This window comes from Saprolegnia parasitica (genome assembly GCF_000151545.1).
Source record: "Saprolegnia parasitica CBS 223.65 unplaced genomic scaffold supercont2.10, whole genome shotgun sequence".
Classification (NCBI taxonomy): domain Eukaryota; phylum Oomycota; class Saprolegniomycetes; order Saprolegniales; family Saprolegniaceae; genus Saprolegnia; species Saprolegnia parasitica.
In genome coordinates this window covers 692,528-711,341 of record NW_012156404.1, presented here as the reverse complement: position 1 = coordinate 711,341, position 18,814 = coordinate 692,528, and the positions used below count along the sequence as shown (strand labels likewise).

Here is an 18,814-nt window from a genome sequence, read left to right as displayed (position 1 = left end):
TGGATAGTATCTCAAGCTTTTGACGATGATACTCGAGGTGCACGGCGAGTCGAGCGAAGTCCACGGCTGCCGCTGCGCGACGCGTGACGGGTGTCCGCTGTGCGCCCCGTCCGATCTATTTCGCAAGGTGCGTTTACATGGCTTTTTATGCATTTTGCTCACGGCAATATAGGCAAACGGTGCGCACATCTGCCGGTGGCTGCTTCTCTCCAAGCGCATCTCGGTTGAGCACGGCGCGAGCTACATGACTGCACCCGAGCGTGACGCCGACTCGATCGTGTTCCACACCCTCCGGCTTCTTCGCAGCGCGTGCTTCAATCATTTGTTCCGGTGTGACTTCCTCGAGGGGTCGACGCGGCCCCTCGCAAGCCAAAGCGTCACGGCGCTGCAGAAGCTCCGTGATATTTGCGCCAACGTCCACCACCCAAAGCTGGTCTTGTCGAAAGCCACGCTGCTGGATGCAATCGTGATTCTGGGACAGCTCTGCGCCGAGGACGGGCTTCGCGAGTACCTCGGTGTGAAACTCGAGTTTGCCGGCTTGGTCTTTGCGATTATCGACGATGAGTGCGATACCTCCATGCTTCAATCGGATTGTCCTCATTAACGCTTCGATAGTCGACAAGCCAAGGTGCCGTACATGCTACGCGCGTGCGTCCTCGTGCTCTGTCGCCTTGCCTCCGCCGAGACCGTGCTGCGCCACCCGAGCTTTCGTCGCACGATGCACCTCACAAGCACGCTTCTGAGCCGCGACGACGTCGTCTCGGACATGATGTGCCTCCACAACGTGTTGATGTTTTACCGCAACACGGTCGCGTTTGGCAAGCAACTCTCTCCCTACATCCACGAGCACCTCAGCGACCGTGTGCTGGCGGCCCTCGGGCAGCTGCTCTCACTCACTCTGCCGACGACGCCGGGCTTTGACGTGGAAACCACGATGCGCATGGCTGCTGCCGATGCTCTCGCGCACCTCCTCTTCTACCAGCACAAGGGCCAGCGACATGCCGTGAGCTCCAATGCGCAGACGCGCCGCTTGACGAATTTGAATGCCGCACATCGAATGGAGTCGTCGGTCGTCGCTGCGGCGACTACAAAAGCGCCGATGGCTGCCGTGTTTCGCCGCATTGGCGAGACGTGGCGCGCGCACCTGCATAATATGAGCCGCGACGACCTCTCGTCGTTTGCGGGTATCGACGACAAACTTGATATCGTGTACAAGACGCTTTACGGCGCACACAGCGAGCTTCAGCTTTTACGGACCTCCTTGCGATCCACACCAAGCTCCTGCCGAAGTCGACGCCGCGTGATACGCCCGCCGTCTCCAGCGTGCTGACGCCCCGGGGACCGCCACCACCGCTCGACGTGCCCGCCTTCTTCGCGACCGAGCATCCGGTGCCGAGCGACCTCCGCGAGTATGCGTTTCACGGCCATCTCGACCACGTGCCTGGGTCGGCCTCGCTCTGGAAGGTGCTCCGAAAGCTCTTTCGCAACTGCATGTGTCGAGGCGAGCTGTCGGCGCTCTCGAGCGTTCAGATCGACATGTTACTGCGCCTACTTTTGGTCTGCGCACGCGACGGACGCAGTGCGAGCTCTGCGGCGTCGTTCGCATGGCTCATGGATGTCGAGCTCGAGTACATTCGTCTCGTCCACGACGTCGTACACTCGCACCCGCAGCTACACAACCTCGCAGTGTTTGAGACCGTCTCGGCGACAGCGCACCGGTTCTTTGCCAAAGCCACGACGTCAACCAACGCCTTTTCGTGCCGTATGCGCGGATTTGTGCTCTTGCACGCGTTCGTGCAGGACAGCGCGTGCGTCGAAACGCTGAGCAAGTACCTCGTCGCAGTGCTACCGTCGCCGCCGCTCGACGTCGTCGTCGACCCGATCGAGTATGAGCTGCCGACTCGGGCTCGGGAGTGCTTGAACGGACTCGTGGTCGCGCGGTACCCAACGACGTGGACCAGCAAAGACCGCGCCAAGCCCCGAACGCTCGTGTTCTTGTCGCCCGACGTGACGCAGGCAACCATGCTACCATTCGGTCTCGGCGTCATCTCGGCTCTCGTCCGAAGCGACGCCCGCTTCATCCATTGGTTTGTGCACCTTGGCGGGTTTGCGACGCTGCTCGAGGTGTTGGACCTCGAGCTCGAGTTCCACGATGTGCCCATCGTGCCATCCCGTGTGACGATCCTCAAACTCACGTTGGATCTCATGCGACAGAGTCTCGAGTGCAGTCGTGAGCTGCCGCTTCGGGACGCGGTGACGAGTAACTTGCGTCTTTTAGCCGCCTCCTCGTGCTCACGGCGCACACCAAAACGGAGATCAAGCAGGCGTCTATGGGCGTCGTCATGGCACTTGTCACGACGCCCCAAGCCTGCAATGCGCTGTACATGCTGCAGGCCCATAACGCAGTGCTGCCAGTCGTCAACAATCGCGACGCCAGCGTTGTCCGGTCGCACCTCGAGATCTTGCGGCAACTCTTTGGACAGATCGTCACGGAGCACGAAGGCCAGTATTTTTTCATCGACACGAGCACGACGGTCGACGCACGCAAGTTTAGCGCTCTTGCGACGCTGCGGGTCCTGCACTTGCTCAAGCCCACGACGCTCGTCAAGCTCACGCGCGGCCTCGAGCCGCTCTCCCGTGCCGACTCGAAGACGCTTTCAATATTGAGCGACGGCCGCTGCGCCAACGTGCCGCTCTGGCTAATTGAGCGCTACGTCGAGCGTGAGGCGTTTACTGGACTGAGCCTCGGTGCCGACCGCGACCGGCAGAGCCTCGTCGTTGTGGACCTTGTCGCGCGCCTCAACGCGCTCTTGATGAGTCATACGAGTGGAAGTGAGAAGGGCTATGTGCTCACCCGTGCCGAGTACTTGAACGCCGTCGACGAGAAGGAGCGCACCGCGGTCGCACGTGCCGTGTGGTGTACGCTACAGCAGCTGCCCATTGCCGAGAGCGCGACTCCCAAACGGCTTCCGATCGTACAGCAAATCTACCGGGCGCTCATCGAAAACCGGGCCCAGCTCAACCGGACCGTACGGCGAGTAACGCAGTCCTTGGACGACCATGCACGCGTGCGCCGCCAGCACACGCTCCACGGCCTCTTTGGGTACCTGCGCAAGAGTCTCTTACTGCGAAGTTTGTCTCTCGAGGCGATTGGCGCACTCGGGCGACACATGCCGGTGCCCACCCTCTTTAACGAGGACCAGCTCGAGACGTCCATGGTACTCGTGAACCAAGGCGAGATCCAAATCGAACTCCGCCCAAGCATGTTTGCGTTCCGGTTTCCCAACACACGCCCGTGGAAGCGCACGTTCAGGCCTGGCGACATTGTATGGTGTCCGTCTTGGCTCACGACCGACCGCCGCATCGAGCCGTACGCCAAGGCCAAGTACATCATCAAGCACTGCGCGCCGCACACGACAGTGTTTCTCTGGACGCAGAAGCAGCACGAGTACTACCTTACCGAGTCGGACCGCACGCTCCTCTCGACTGACATTTCGTCCATGGTCAACATCCTCTGCAATGGCGCGCTGGTCGACGTGCCGCCGCGCATTGCCGCGTTTTGCCGCGAAGACGCCGACTTGCGCCAGCTTCAAGTGTACGGCATCCAGACGCTCGCGCACCTCGCGGCCGGAAGCGCCACGTTTGCGGCGTCTTTTGTGACGGACACGGGCCTCATGAATGCGCTCGTGTCGCTGGCGTTCTCGACGCTCCATGTGTCGCTTGTTGTCTCGGCGCTCGAGGCACTGCAGAGTATGACGGCCGAGCCGAATTTGGCTCAGCAATTTTACACCCTCCGCCTCGATCGGTTCGCGCCGCACGCTGTCTTGCACGGCATTCTCGACGCCGTGGACCTCTGGTGCGTTGCGCCTGTCGTCGCGACGACGGTTCTCGCATTTCTGCGCCAGATCTATGCGCTTGTACCTGCCGCCCGCGCTACCATACCTACAACGTGGCGCATGACGCACTTTTTGTCGATGCGGTCGTTCATGAGGTCGACCGACGTGGGTCTCGTGGGGGCGGTCACGGGCCTCCTGCACGACCTCGTGGGCCCTGACCTCATGACGGTGTTTACAGCCGGCGGACTTCACTTTGCGTGTGCACAGCTCATTGGCCACTGCCCGGGGTCCATGCTGCCGGACGTCCTGCACCTCGTGCTGCTGTTTTGCCAGGACGTGGCCACGAGAGCGGCCATCTGGGCCCACCCCGGCTTCCATGCGACGCTCGATACCACGCTACTGCAGATGTTCAAGCGGCTCGACTCGGCGAGCAACGACGAAGCCCGCAAAATCATCGCGTTCTTCAACATGCTCACGTTCTCGACGATCGACGCATCACGAGACGTGGCGTACCGCGTGCTCCTCGGCCAGAAAACCAACCTCGTCGCGCACCTCGTGCTGCAGATCGGGCTCGGCGGTAGCAACGTGGATATCTACCTCGATTGCCTCTGGCGACTCTGCCACGGCAACGCCGCCAACGCCCAGCGCGTTGTTGGGAACAACTCGTCGGGCGACGTCCGTCACGGGCTGGCGACGCTGGCCTCGACGCCCAGCGCTCCTGCCTTTGCCAACTCGCTCCGCTGCATTCGGTCGCTCTCGGAGCACCCTGGAAATGCCGACGCATTCAGCTCGGTCGGATTGCCCGATATTCTCTTTCGCTACGTTAACAGCGAGGCGTGGCAGCGCCCCGAAACGAGCACAGCACTGCAGGCCCTTGGAAGCATCTTTGCGCAATCGAAGCTTGGTCGAAGCCTCTTCACACCGACGCACATGGCCCTCCTCGCGTCCATGTACGCCCGCCACCTGGAGCACCTGCCCGCAACGACCGAGCTCGAAACGTGGGGACTTGTGCTCGCCCGGCTTTTGGAGCTCCTCAGCTGCGTCACGGCCGACGCACGTACTCGGCAGATTGTCTGGAGACACTGCGAAGGCGCGACGCGCAGCGAACTCGGGTGGGGCAGCTGGATGCAGCTCTTGTACCCACCGCAGCAGCCAACCGCGATGCGATTGAGCGTCGAGATGAAGCGGAACGTGCACACCCACACGCTTTGCCTTCTTGCGGCGCTCTGCCTTGAAGACACGGTCGCTCAGGTCGTCGTTGCGCACCCACAGTGGTGTCGCTACTTTAGTGCGCTGGCGCTGGACGCGAGCGTGCAAGCTCGCGACATGCCCGCCGTCCTGCGGCTTCTCGTTGCCATTACAGAATACTGCGTGGGAAAGAACGAGCCACTGAGTGCAGTGCTGCCAGCGCGACCCCGTCTCTATCGACTGCTGCTCCTCGTGGGGCTGCACGAAGTGGACGCCCTCGTTTTTCGAGTTCTGTGGCTCTGGGAAGCACAAGCCTGCGAGACGACAGACGACGCCACGACGCTCTTTACAACAGAAGGCCTCGGCCTCGAGACGTACTCGGCCTACCTCCTCGCGCGAACCGCTGCGACGGCAGCGGACCGCTGTATGTTTTTGGGGTTCCTCGTGCACTTTTTTCCAATGGCGTCCATTCAAGGGCTCTCGACAGTGCGAATGGTGGCCGACCACGTGTGCATGTGCCTCCGTCGTCTCCCTGTACGCATGAATTGGGCGGCGTTGGCGGCTACCGAAGACGCCAACTACTCATTCGTCGCCTGGAACGACGCCAAACTCAACCTTGGCGCGATGCTGCATGTTATCCGGCTCGTGCGTCTTGTCGTGGAGCACGACCAGCTGCAAGGATTGTTCGATCATCGGCCGATCCACGATCTTCTCGGCGACGTGGCCTCGTGGATGGTCGACGCGGTCATTGCGCTGCCGTCCGAGATGGTGGTCGTCGCTGCACACCTTCTCGTCGAGTGGTCTGCCGTGCTTCAGTATGCCTTCAAGTGTCGTGTTCTGTCGTTTGAGCGACCCACGCTGCTTGTGTTCGTGCAACAGATGCTGCGCCTTCTACCGTTTCTGCCGCCGGAGGCTGCCATTGCCGTACGTCGATGGAAATTATCGTATTCTTTTAGAGATGTATGTTTGCCGCGTAGGGACTGCGCTGCCTCGATGTGCTCTGCGACAAGAACATCGAGGTGTGCCTTGCCCTGCAGCGACTTGGTCGCAATTTCTTTGTCGACCTCATGGCACTTTTGGGTCTCGATACGCTCGGGGCGCGCGGCAAACGACCCTTGTTTCGGCTACTGCAAGCGCTGGTGGCGTCGTCGTTCCGGCACGCCCGGCACGCCGTGGCCGTTGGTTGGCCCACGCGCTGCTTGGAGAGCATTGAGGCCGAGATGTGTGCCCCCAGTGCGTGCGTTGTCGTCATGCGTCTCTTGCGCGTGCTCGGTATCGACGTGGTGCTGCCAGGCGACCTCCGCGTCCGACTGCTACTGGCGCTCGTAGCACCGGCTATGGTGACCTCGATACTCGACCGCAACGCGCGCGTGTCCTGGCTCGCGTGCCTCGACCAGTTGCTGATGTCGGCTCCAGCGCTCTGCGAAATGCTTGCCACTCATTGGGACGCGAGCGGTGGTCCGTTGGTGCGGCACCTCTTGGACCGTCTGCACGACAAGCTCGCGGACGTCGAGGTGCCGCGCCACGAAAGCGTGCCGTACACTGCGATGCGGGTTTTACAGCACCTCATGCAGCCGCGACTCGTGCCGTGCCTCTTGACGCTTGCGGAGCCGTGGGACCGTTTTTTCAAAAGCCTCGTTTGCCCCAAAGGCAACATCAACTTGTATGCGTTTGTCGTCTTCAAGTCGCTCGTGGCAGCGGCAGGCGCAGATCTCGTTCGAACACCGGTCTGTCACAGCCTCCGGAACGCTCTGGAAACCCCGGACGCGATCCCGACGCCGCTTTACCTCGAGTTTGTGGCCATGTACGCCCAGAATATACTCGCACACATGACGTCGCCCAGTGACGCGGCGCAATTCCCGTGGTCGGTCGTTTTTGAGCGCTGTGCCGCCGCGCTTGGCGAGCCGCACGGATGGAGCCGACACGCCGCGCTCCTCGCTCTGCACGCGTTTCTGCACTTGCCCGGTCACGCGCTGTACCTCCGAACCGTTCCGACGGCGATCACGTTTGAGATTCGCGCAGCGATGCAAGCTCTTCTGGACGCTGTCGACTTGCCTGCTCTCGAACATAGCCATGGTCGAGCAAATCCGGCGCTCATCGTACCGATTCCGATGGGGCTTGATGGCGGGGACGCCGTGTACGCTGCCGAGCACATGGACGATGTGCACGTCTTGCCGCTCAGCAACAAGGCGGTGCTGGCAGCGACACACCAGAACGTCGAGGTCCTCGTCGTGCTTCTCCTTCGGCACAGCAACGCAGCACTCTTGCGGCTCTTGCTCCAGCACACAAGCGTTCAACGCACGACGACAGTGCAACCCGTGGACCCCAAGCGCAGGACCGTCGCAGCGATGAGGAAATCATTTCGACGATGCGCCGTGAGCCCGCCCACGAAGCCTGGCCACATGTTTACATCTATGGGCCTCGACGGGCGGCGCCAGTTTGCGCTGGCGCTCGCGTGTCTCGAACGACTGGACACTGCGACGTCCGGCGTGTTCTCGGCGCGCCGCCTGGACCGCACCGCGATGGTGGTGACGCACGCGTTTGTCAACGCCGACGACGTGCCGACGAGCCTCGAGTGGCTGCAACAGCTCTTTGCAGCGACGACGGCGGTCGGCCCGACGGTAGCAGCCCAGCTCGTGCACGCGAGCCAGCCGCTGCTGCTGCTTCTGTTCCGCCTCGCAGGGTCGCGCGAGTCGATCGCACTTCGCAAACTCGTACGTCTTGTCCTGTGCTCAACTGCTGATGGAATGTAGGCAACTGCGATGTTGTGGCTCGTCGTGTTGGATGACGGCGGTTCGGCCCTGTTCCAAGCGACCTTGAAAGCGAGTCGATCAGACCTGCTACACCATCTCGAGGTTAGTCTAATCCTCGAGCCGCCGCAACGTCATGTGTCCTTCCCGCCGGCGCTCGGTTGGCGCGATCTGCTGCAAGCCACCTGCGGCCTTCTCGCCGCGCTCAGCCACGCACCGGATTTGAGAAGCGCCGTCGTCGGCCGCGGTTTTGTCGGTCTCGTGCTTGCTGTTGTTCGGACCGAGCGTCCCGCGGCGTTGCACAAGACCAACGTGCACTTTATGACGCTGCTCGACGTCGTCTTTCGTCAAGAAACGGAGATGCGCACGAGTTTGGAGCCCCTCATGCTGCATGTGCTCCAGTGCCTCGAGCTCGACAACGAGGTGGAGCTCCGGGCCAAGGCGATCCAGGTCCTGCACCTCATGTGTCTCGACGCGCCGGGGAGGCAGGTGCTGGAGATACATCTCTTTCCGCCGCCACCGCCAGTGGACGACGCTGCAAAACACGCGACAGCAACGGTTCGCTCGCTTGAAGCCATGGCCCACCTTGTTGCTCTCACCGAAGCGCTCAAGCTTCGCGACTCGCGCGAGACCGAGTGCGCAGCCATCTCGATCGTCCAGATGTTGTGCGATGACGAGCGGCATCGAGAGTACCTCCGCGGCTGCCGCGCCGCCTCTGCCGAGTCTCTCGTGCAGCTCATCCTTGGCCTTCTCGAGGTCACGATTGGCACGCGCCATCGCAACCACGTCATGCAGCGAACCGAGCCGCTCCCGCTTCTGGTTGCCGCGACGGGCACCGCGGCGCTCGCGTGTCTCGAGCGCCTCGAGGTACACCACGACGTCTTTCGCAGCATCGCAGTCGGGAGCCGGGTCGTCGTGCAGCTTTTTGCGGCCATGGGCTGCGTGGAGCTCGAGGTGCGTCGCTGCCTCTGTGTGACTTTCAATCGAAGCATCTGCGTGTAGATTGCGTACACGGCAAGCTCCCTCTTGGTGGCGATCGTGGGGTTTGCGTCGGACCCGGCAGTCGAAATGCTCTTGCTCGAGACGCCGTTGATGGACGAGGACCCCGACAGCGACGACGACGATGAGCACACGATTAGTAAGCGCAGGCTGTCTTTGCGCAGCGCGAGTTCCGTCCAGATGGACGCGCACCTGCCGGTCGACCACCCAAAACGGCATGCGCTCAACCGCCTCAGATGTTTTCGGCACAAGGTCGGCGGCGCGATCCCGAGTTACTTTGAGCTCCTCGCGCACTTGGCCGAGTCGTTTGCCGTGTCGATGCCGCCTGCGCGCGCGCCGCTCGTAAGCAACGTGTTGGAGTTGCTGCACACGGCGCTGCGGGGCTTTTTTGCGACGATCTACATTCCGATCACGGACACGACTCGGGCGCACCACAGCCGCCTCGCCAACGTTGCCTACCGCATCGCGTTTGCAGCCGTCCCCAGCAGCAGTGAGGTCTACGAGCGGCTCCAGAACGAAGCGCTCGCGACGCTGTACCATCTGAGCTGCCACGTCGGCGACTACAGCGCTGCTGTTTTCGAAACTGCACTTGCCGTCGAGACGCTGCTCCAGCGCATTCGCGTCGCGCCGCCGCGGTGTCAGTTTGAGTGCGCGCAGCTGCTTCGCGCAATCACGCGCCACGAGAGCGTCAAAGGTGTCTTCTACACAAACGACCTCTTTGCGTTTCTGAGCTGGATGAACGAACCGGTCTTTGTGGACATTCTGCAGGCACTGTTGCAGACAGCGAGGAACCTCCTCTCGCCGAGCAACGCGCGCGGCTACAACCCGCTCCACCTTGCGCGTCTTCTATTGACCGAGACCAACCTCACGTCGAGCAGCCGCAGCTCAATCCTCGTCGACCACGCGACCATCTACCGGCGCGTAACCTTCAATCTGCGCCTCAAGAGTGGCATCAGCCGCGTGCTCAAGGTCACGTACGTGCTTCAAGCGGCGTCCGAGGCGCCGAGAATGGTGGTGCACCGGCGCTACTACCTCCACAACAGCGACACGGTGATCCAAGAGTCGTTCTTCTGCAGCGTTCTCGTCACTGCGATCGAGTGCACCGCGTCGGAGGAGCACCGGAAAGACGTTACTGTCGCCTTTGCGTACACGGTTGCGCCCCTCGACGCTGGGGGCGTCTTCACCGCCACTCGGTCGCAGCCCGTCTTCGATAGCACGGCCACCCTTGTGTTGGACATTGCCGACGAAATGGTCTGCGACTTGGCCAACCTCTCGGGGCCGCTCGGCGACGTGCTCTCGTTCTGCGTCCATAACGAGATGGTCGTTGAGGTCGACCTCGTCTCGGAGCTGCTTGGCGAGCTCTGCAAGCAGGACGCCGTCTTTTGCGACCCGAGCTTGCATCTCTGGTGCTTTGTGGCGTTCCTCATGCACTATGGCGGCGCGCACAACACGCCGACGCACGCCATGGTCTGCCTCAAGGCCATCGGTGAAGCCGCGTCGCCCGACCATGCAGCCTACCATACGTACCTGCAGCACGCGCTGTACTTGCTCCAGATGTTGCGCATCTACGGTCTCTCGTCCGATATGATTCCGGACCGCGACCGCCCCAGCGTCTGTCTTCGGCACAAGGAAGCCACTGCGTTCCTTCTGAGTCTTGGCAACATGGTGGCCGCGGGCCTCTCGCAGTCGTTGGCCGAGACGTACATGAACATGCTCTTGCTCGAGCTCGGTGGTGTCGTCCGGTACCTCTGCGGCTTCCACCGCAAGCAGGACCACCTCTGCTGTACCCACCTGCAGCTCCACGCGACGCTCTCCAAAGTCTGGCCTGCCCACGCGCGCATTCTCGCCAAGAAGCGCTTTGTGAGCGACCACCTGCGGCATTTTGAGACGGCCGCGCACTTGAGCGACGCCAGCATCGAGCACGCAGCAGCTGCGATCCTCACGCTGGTCGAGCACTCGAGCTCGTGCTACAAATTTGTGCGCCACCGAGGTACGCCAACGAATCGTATTAATTTTGGACTCGTCATGCTCATATCAATCGGTTAGGACTCGACCTCGTGGGACGGCTCGCCCACGTGCTCTACACACGCTACCATGGAACTACGCACCCGCAGAAGATTGCCACCATTCTGCGCTCGTTTGTGCTCATTGCGAGCTTTCTAAGCACCAACTTGCTCATCACGGCGTCGCTACCGCCTGAAATCCACCACGCGTTCTTCCCCAACGCCCTCTCGCCGCACGTCATGCCGTTCGTAGAGCTCGTGCTCTGGCCGCTCCTCCCGTTCGACGACACGGATGTGTGGCTCGAGTCGACAATGTTAGCCGCGACGCTCCTCGCCCAAGTTGTCGAGGGAAGCGTCGACCGGCGCGTCATCGAGCAGCACGTGCTCGCAATCGCGTTCCGACTGCACAATGCGCCGCGCGTGCAGCTACTGCAGCGCGCCGTGCAGCGCGCCCTTCGCCTCACGGCGCGCGACCACGCGTTCGCCGTGCGCGTCGTTCAGAAAGTGTACTTTTTGGCCGTCGTGAAAGGCATCAAAACGGGCGTTTTGAGCGCCGAGTGCCGCGAACTGCTCCCGACGCAAGCGATCACGCAGCTCGAGACGCTGGCCGACGACTCGTTCGACGTCGTCTTGCGCTACTGCGTGCAGTTTACGGAGCAGCACCGCGACAATCGGCTGCGCGACATCCTCGTGCGCAACCGCAAGAAGGGCATCGGCGACATGCTCAACGCGGTCGACCACTCGGCGCGGCTCATGACGTTTGTGCATCACGTGCTGAGCATGGTGCTGGAAATGTATACCGGCTTCGTCGCCAACGACACGCCGCACGCCGAGGCCAAGCTCCGGCGCGTCACGTCCTTTGTCAATCAGCTCGAGACGCTGGCGCTGACCGTGCTCTCGGTCCTTGACCAGCTCGACGCGTCGTACTTTGGCCACATCTTCTTGCAGTTTCACGAAGTGCGCTTTCCCGAGGCGCGCCGCGACGTCAACGTCGCCGAGCGGCGGCACTTTATGCGCAACAACATGAAGAAGATCTTGTTCATCCTCAAGCGCATCATCGACCGCAAGAAGCTCGGGAGCCTCCTCGACGAAGCCTCGTTCACACACGCCGAGGACGTCTTGCGCGACATCCGACTCGATTTTGCTGCCAACGGCCGCCGGCGCCTCGGCCAAGCGTGCGACACTGACGCGTCGATCGCCGATCTTTTCTGCGAAGCGATCGAAGTGCACGGCGTCGGGCCGTTTGTGACGCTCACCGCGAGCGCGCGCTACCTCTTTGCCCGCACGATGCGGAAAGAAGACAACTCGAGCTACGGCTTGGATGAGTTTATGGTCGGGCACATCAAAGCCGCGGGCCTCGGCGACGCCATCCGCGCGCTGCTGCAACGAATTGGGCGTGGCGTCTTGTTTGTGTGCAAGCACCCGCGCCTCGCGCTCTCGTCGATCCAAAGCATCCTCGTTGCGTGGCGGGCCCGCAAGACCAAGGCGAGCGTACCCGAGGTGGCCAACACCGCGCGCCGCCCCAGCGCGTCGCCCACCAACCCCTTGTTTCACGGCGTCAACCGGCCGCTCGTGTCCTCTTTCCCGTTGGCCTCTCTGCTCACGCTACCGCGGCACGAAGCCGCCGCAAGCATCGGCTTGCTCTGGAAGTACCTGCGCGTCTTTGGCACCGACCGGTCAGCCGACGGGACGCTCGCGTTGAAGCCGCGCTTCGTCGAGCAGCTCTGCCCGACGCTGCCAAGCGCCAAGCAAGAGCTGCTCCGAGCCTTTCTTAAAACAGGCGACGCCGCGACGCTTGAGACCCACTTTGAGCACGCCGAGCTCTACCTTCTTCGGCAAAAGCTCGAGTCGCTCATTGGGCGCGAAACGGGGGCAGATGTGTCGCTCGACATTGTGCAGCACGTGACGCTGCCCGTGAACGTCTGGCAGTTTATTCTGTCGCCGGTCCAGCACACGCGACTGCTGCACCTTGAATTTGTGCTCTCGCAAGCGCGCACGTTTGGCTCTCTCGCCGACTCGGTCGCGCACGCCAAAGCGCTCGACTCGCGCCACCTTGAGAGCGACATCACGAAGCTCTCGGGGCTCATTACGCGGGCCCGTCCAAACATCAAGAAGCCCCAGCACCACCGATTGCTTCCTCGGTCGTCGCGCCGTGCGATCAAGCAGTGGGTCGCGCGCTCCGTGGGCATGAACTACTATGTCGAGAAGGACGATGGCAAGACCGTCGACGAGATCAAGAAGGACCCGACCGACGTAGTGTACGCCGAGTTTGTGCTTCCTGTCGCCGACAAGGTGCTCGAAGACCCGCTCTCGGAGCAAATGGCGTGGGGGTACCTCGTCGACGAGATCCAGCGCAATCTCTTTCCGCGATGGACGTTTGAGGTGGACGACGAGAACGCCCCGCGCATCCGCCGCATGTACGCGCGCGGTCTCCGATGTCTGCTCCGCGCCTTTCTCAACCTCACGTTTTGGCGCTTGGAAGAGCTCAAGCTGGACCTGCTCGACGACTCGTGGCCCGAGACGGATGTCTTGCAGTCCAAGTACACGACGCGCACTAAGCTCACGCGCGACATTGTGCACAGTATCATCATCTACAAGCACGCAATGAAGGCAATCTCGGAGCTCTTTACGATCTGGTACAATCTAGAATGTGGTGCGAGGCCGAATCAACTGCTCCTTTAGGATGAAGGAGAGTGGGAGCTTGGGGCTGCGCTTCTGGCAGCACTGGAGCTTCTGGGCCATCGGCTGGGTCGTCCCGTTGCTGCTGTTTTTCGTCGTCTTGCCACAGCTCGACGCACCGGCCGACGCTGTCGACTACTTTATGAAGTGGTTCATGGGTGGCTTCTTCGTCGTCGTGTACTTTCTCGTCTTGCTCTCAATTCTCCAGCTCATCAAGCGTAGTACTCGATCCTATACCTTTAGCAAGCTCAACGATGCGTAGAAAGCGAAAACATGATGGTCCAGGAGCGCCAAACCGTGCGCTTCTACCCTGTCCTTGGCTACCACGGCAACTACCTCGCGGTCTACGGCCTTTTTATGGAGCTCGTGCAGCAAAACACCATTCCGTTTAGCAAGACTGTCAAATGGTGCGACGCGCCAATCAACCGCTCGTTCTTTCATGCGTCGTAGGGTCTCGGGCTTCCAAATGCCCACACTCGTTGCCGCGATCGGGAGCCTCGGGATTACAGGCATCAACCTCGACGCGCTCAATATGCAGCCACTCGACGTGCTCTACCTCAAGGCATACGGCGCGTCCGCAATCGTGTTTGCGTACCTCGTGCTGCTCAAGTGCGCCAACAAGTTTCACAAGAGCTACCCCAAGCTCAACAAGCGCCTCACCAAGGACCTCCCGCCCATCGTCAGCAGCATCCACTTTGTCGTACGACGCTTGCCCCTCGCATGTTTTGTGCAATGATGTCTAGGCGATTCTCAATACGTTCTTATCGTTCCTCTTTTGCTGCACGTGCGACCAGTTCCAAGACGCGTCCGAGTGCACGCACACGCAACCGTTCTTGTACGCGTATCCTGACGTCGACCTCGTGTGCTGGAGCCCCGACCACCTCCCGTACGCTCTTGAAATAGGTTGGGAGACGTTCATCGCGTGCGCGTAGGCTGGCGTTTATCGGGCTCGCAGGCCTCTCGTACTTTCTTCCAATCGGCATCCTGAGCGCCGGCATGGCCGAGGTGCTCTTTCCGCGAGAGGACGTCGACATCAAGTTTTCGCCCATCATCGTGCTCGCGAGTCAGCTCGGCAAGACGATTGCGATCGTCGCGGCGCTCTTCTTTACCTTTTACCGCGAGTACATGGTAACGATTGGCATGGTCATGAACATCGGGCTCTTTGGCCTCACGCTCTACTGCAAAACGTCCTCGATCTGGTAAAGCGTCCCATTCGCCTCTGTCATTTCAACAAGGCACGTCGTAGGTATGCGAGCATCGTCAAGTCGTTCATTTACGTCATGTCGGTCTGGACGTCCATCTGCGCGTATGCGAATCTCACGCTCGCGAATCCCACGAGCAACCCGGTGTACTACCTGAACCTCGGGTGGTTTGCCATCTTCATCGTCGCGCTCGTCGTGCTCTTCCTCGAGATGCGCGTGCGGAGCGCCCGTGAGGTGGCCTCCCGCGCCGAGCGGGTTCGCGACTACCAGCTTCTCAACGCCACCAACGACGACGTGCGCCTCACGGACTTTGAAGAAGACTTTATGCGCCGGTCGCGCAAACCAACGACTTCGGCCCAGCTCGAGGCGCTTGCGCCTCCTGGGTTTCTCGCGGCTGCGCGCGCCAGGGCCAAGGCCATGGAGAACCAGGAGCTGCCGCCGCACTTGGACGACTTCCTCGAGAAGGCCCGGCGGTCCGCCGAGCGCCCGTCTGTGAGCGAGACCATGTTTCTTCGTCGGGCGCGCCGCCTCGGCCACCGCATCGAGCTCTTCGAGAAGGGCGAGGCCGAGCGCGACGGCTACCGGCACAAAAAGGCGTAGCCGATAGACGGTAGGAATAGTAGGTTTTTATATAAAAGTTTATTACGACGACGGCGTCTCGGCTTGGAGCCACGTGGTGAGGCCGGCTTTGGTCGAGGGCGTGGGTTTGGCAACGACCTTGGTCGGCGTCACCTTAGGCGGGACTGGCTCTGGCTCGGCCGCAGGCGCCTTCTTCTTGAGCAGCGGCGACTCGAGGACGATCGGGTGCAGGAGCTCAATGCGAAAGGCCGTGAGCTCTGGCGCCGTCGACGGTGTGTAGTAAGGCCCGAGGATCCGCGGCACGAGCTTCGTGAGCTTGCTGGCCTTGGGCATGTCCGAGACCTTGACGTGGCGCGACTCGGTCGCAGCTTCGTCGTCCGGTGCGCGGTCCACGTAGTCGACCTCGTCCTCGTACGCGAGCCACTTGTCGCCATAGTCGAGTGCGTCGTCGCCGTCCTCGGCGTCTTCGTCACTGTCTTGGTCCGAGAGGCTTTCGCCGACCTCCTCTTCCTCCCACTCGTCGTCGCTGTCGATCGAGTAGTCGAGAGATGGCACGAGCGCCAGCGGCTTGCGACCACGCCGCAGCACGCGTGTCTTCTTGGAGAACGTCCCGCAGTACGCGGGGCGGTAGTTTTCATGGAACTGCAGCAGCTTCTTGATCCCGAGTGTCGGGTGGCGCACGCGGCGACTGGACCAGCTGCCAGGTGTGATAACCGCGCGCTGCTTGCGAAGAGCCGCGACCGCCGCCACGTCGCCGGACGCTGAAGAGCCCGAGAGCCCGAGAGCCTTGTCCATCGCAAGCAGCCGCGCTGCAGCATCAGCGTCGACGTTCGAGAGATCAACTGTCACCGGTGGCGCGGGCACGGCCGTCGGTTTGGCGGGCGTCGGCTGGAAGTAGGAGACGAGCGTCTGTCGGCGCTTGGCCACCTCGGCGTCCTCCTTTGCTTGGTCTTTCAACCGCTTCTTCTCGGCCGCGTCTTCCTTCTCCTTGCGCTTGGCCTCCTCTTTTTCGAGGGCGAGCGTCGCCTTCTGCTCCTTCTCGAGCGCGCGCTGCTTCTCCATCTCGACCGAGACGAGGAACTTGCTTGCCTTTGCCTCCTCGACGCTGAGCTTGGAGTCGTCGACCTTGGCGTCCTGCAGCATGCCCACGATGCGGTCGAGTGTCTTGAGGTACGCGCCTGTGCGCTTTCGCTGCTTGCGCATGCGGCGAATGACCTTGACCGAGTCGTCGTCGCCAAAGCGCCCGTCGAGTTTGCCGACCTCCCAGACGTACAGCGCGCGCGTCGTCGTGTCTTCAAAGAGGTTGGACTTCTTTGGCTTGGCGCCATACGCGATGCGCTCGGCCATGACTTTGATCTCCATCTCGACGGTCGCGCTGTTGAAGACGTGGTCTGGCGCGAGGGTCGTCCAGGCAGCGCGGATGCCACTCACAAGCACCGAGAGTGCGTCCATGCTGCCTTGCACGTACCGCGCCAGGTACGTCTTGAGCGCCGGTGCAACGTCGCTGCTCTCAGAACTTAGCGCGATAGTGCACTCGTCCTGGAGCGCTGGATGCAACTCGAGTCGCGAGTCGAGTGCGAGGCCGTAGATTTCGTGGGCGACGGGGTCGCCGCTTTGGATCGCACGCTCGGCGTCGTGGAGCTTGGAGAGGTACAAATCAAGCTTCTGCTGCTGCGCCGGCGACAAGACGACGACGGGAGTCGGTGGCGCGACCACGACCTCGGGCACAATCTCTTTTTCACAGCACGCGGCGTCGGCTTCTTGGACAAGACTTCGACGGGCTCGGCGACTTTGGGCGCCAAGGCTGCTTGGCGCACGGGCCGCGTCCGCTTCCGCGTCTCTTTCGTAGGCGGCTCGTCGACAATTTCGACGCTGGCAGTATCATCGTGGTCGTTCTCTTCTTCGCGTCTCGACGCCTTGCCCTTGAGCTTCTTTGCAGGCACCTTAGCTTCGCTTGCATTGTCCGAGCGGCGCTTCTTCGTCGCCGTCACGGGTGCATCGTCGCTGTCCATGGCCACATCGATGGGTGCACTGGCCGATCCCGAGGTCGACGGAGCGGGCTTTTTTTCTTTGGGTGGCGACGCTACCGCGGGGCTCGGTGGTGTGCTACTGACCGTCGCAACCGCCAGTTCAGGCTGCGGAGCCGTGGCGAGAGATACCACAGCGGCAACCGTGGTCTCTCGCTTTGCGCTCTCTTCGGTTGTTTTCTTGATCGGGGTGCGCTTCGGCGTCGACGGCTTGCTCTGCATCGGTGAAGCGGTCGACTTGGTCGCTGCGATTGCTGCTGGAGGCTTGGCCTCGACGAGATTCGCCGCAGCCGGTGGCGCCGCTGCCCGGGTGACAGGCGAGAAGAAGGCGGCGATGGACTTCTGCTTCTTCTACACATGGCACGGATGAGGCCAAGGCCGTTCGTCGCGGCTGCTGTACCTCGGGCGTCGTCATCTTGGCCTCAAATATGGGGCCCCTCGCGCTTTCCCGCTATGGCACCGTGGGTTGCAATCCGGATAACGGTGTACACCATCTCAGTCGTCGTGAATTAGTGTGACTTTTTGCGCGCGCAAAAGTTCTGGGCCACGGGTTCAACCCCCGGAAACGACGCCACGTCCACCGCAGGCCGGGCTCAACCACGACGGACGAGCGAGCTCTCTTAACGTCTGCTCTCTCTCTGTACTCTTACGTGGCCCTCGCTTCGATCCCCGTCTCATCGACGACGGCACTCTGTCGATCGTTGGCCACTGGTTTCCCGTCGTTTTTATATACATTTGAAAGCTTAGAGCGTTCACCATCTCCCATAGGTCGTCCAATCTACCTTTGGAGATGGACAATATGTCTGTTCTTGTGTGTACAGATCTTCAATTCGATACACACACATCATTAGCCACGACCTCGTGCTTACGAGCAAAACACAGGCGCCGGCGACGGAGCTGTTGTTCTTGGTGCGCTGCTGGGCGTTGCTGTCGATGGCGCGACCGATGTCGGGACCACGGACGGTGCAGCCGTCACAGGCGCCGGTGGCTGGTAGTTGTTGATGAGATCGGCGATTTGGCGCGGGCCCGGCACCGGAACCCCGCGGCTGAATGCCTCGCAGACCTGGCGCATGACGAGGCCGACGCGGCGCAGCGGTGTGCCTGCGAGTTCGCAGTCGGGGAACGTGGCGATCTTGTTCATGAGCACGGCGCAGTGGGCGCTGCCGCAGATCGCGACGGTTTGCAGTGTCGAAGGCATCGACCCGGGGTACGGGAAGATCTGGTACGAGCTCGTCGACGAGCATTGGCGGAAAGCGTCTGCGTTGGCCTGGAAAGTGTCGAGCACCTTGGCCTGGAGCTCCGTTTTGCACTGGAGGTCGTCGGTGGCAGCCGTCACGTGGAGCAACACGAGCGACAGGACGAGCACGAGGACGCGAGAGAGACTGCTGCAGTGCATATCGCTGCGCCAATAGGAAAATGAAGAGCCGCCTCCAGACTTGCTCCTACAACGTAGAGAAGAGCACATCAGGGCCTTCGATTCGAATGCTTCTCCATACGGCAAACCGGCTCACGATCCACGCAGCGTTAGCATTGGATGCCGATGCTGGATTT

General features: G+C 61.6%; 3 protein-coding genes across 3 annotated transcripts; 1 reads left to right on the top strand and 2 right to left on the bottom strand.

The window, feature by feature from the left end:
- Positions 1 to 25: 25 nt before the first annotated feature.
- On the top strand, positions 26 to 15,257 carry SPRG_04089 (hypothetical protein; the record flags this gene model as incomplete). Its single annotated transcript, XM_012342677.1, has 15 exons — positions 26 to 127; positions 173 to 564; positions 616 to 1,184; positions 1,247 to 2,222; positions 2,279 to 5,948; positions 6,002 to 7,738; positions 7,778 to 8,728; positions 8,777 to 10,763; positions 10,820 to 13,412; positions 13,459 to 13,673; positions 13,718 to 13,862; positions 13,906 to 14,155; positions 14,199 to 14,341; positions 14,388 to 14,654; positions 14,702 to 15,257. 15 exons carry the CDS (start codon positions 26 to 28, stop codon positions 15,255 to 15,257), a joined length of 14,553 nt encoding a protein of 4,850 aa, XP_012198067.1.
- A 42-nt stretch (positions 15,258 to 15,299) lies between these two features.
- SPRG_04088 (hypothetical protein) lies at positions 15,300 to 17,678 on the bottom strand (the record flags this gene model as incomplete). Its single annotated transcript, XM_012342676.1, has 3 exons — positions 15,300 to 16,955; positions 17,009 to 17,614; positions 17,664 to 17,678. The coding sequence occupies 3 exons, from the start codon at positions 17,676 to 17,678 to the stop codon at positions 15,300 to 15,302; spliced, it is 2,277 nt and encodes a 758-aa protein (XP_012198066.1).
- A 450-nt stretch (positions 17,679 to 18,128) lies between these two features.
- On the bottom strand, positions 18,129 to 18,666 carry SPRG_04087 (hypothetical protein; the record flags this gene model as incomplete). Its single annotated transcript, XM_012342675.1, has 1 exon — positions 18,129 to 18,666. The coding sequence occupies exon 1, from the start codon at positions 18,657 to 18,659 to the stop codon at positions 18,129 to 18,131; it is 531 nt and encodes a 176-aa protein (XP_012198065.1). The 5' UTR covers positions 18,660 to 18,666.
- Positions 18,667 to 18,814: the final 148 nt, after the last annotated feature.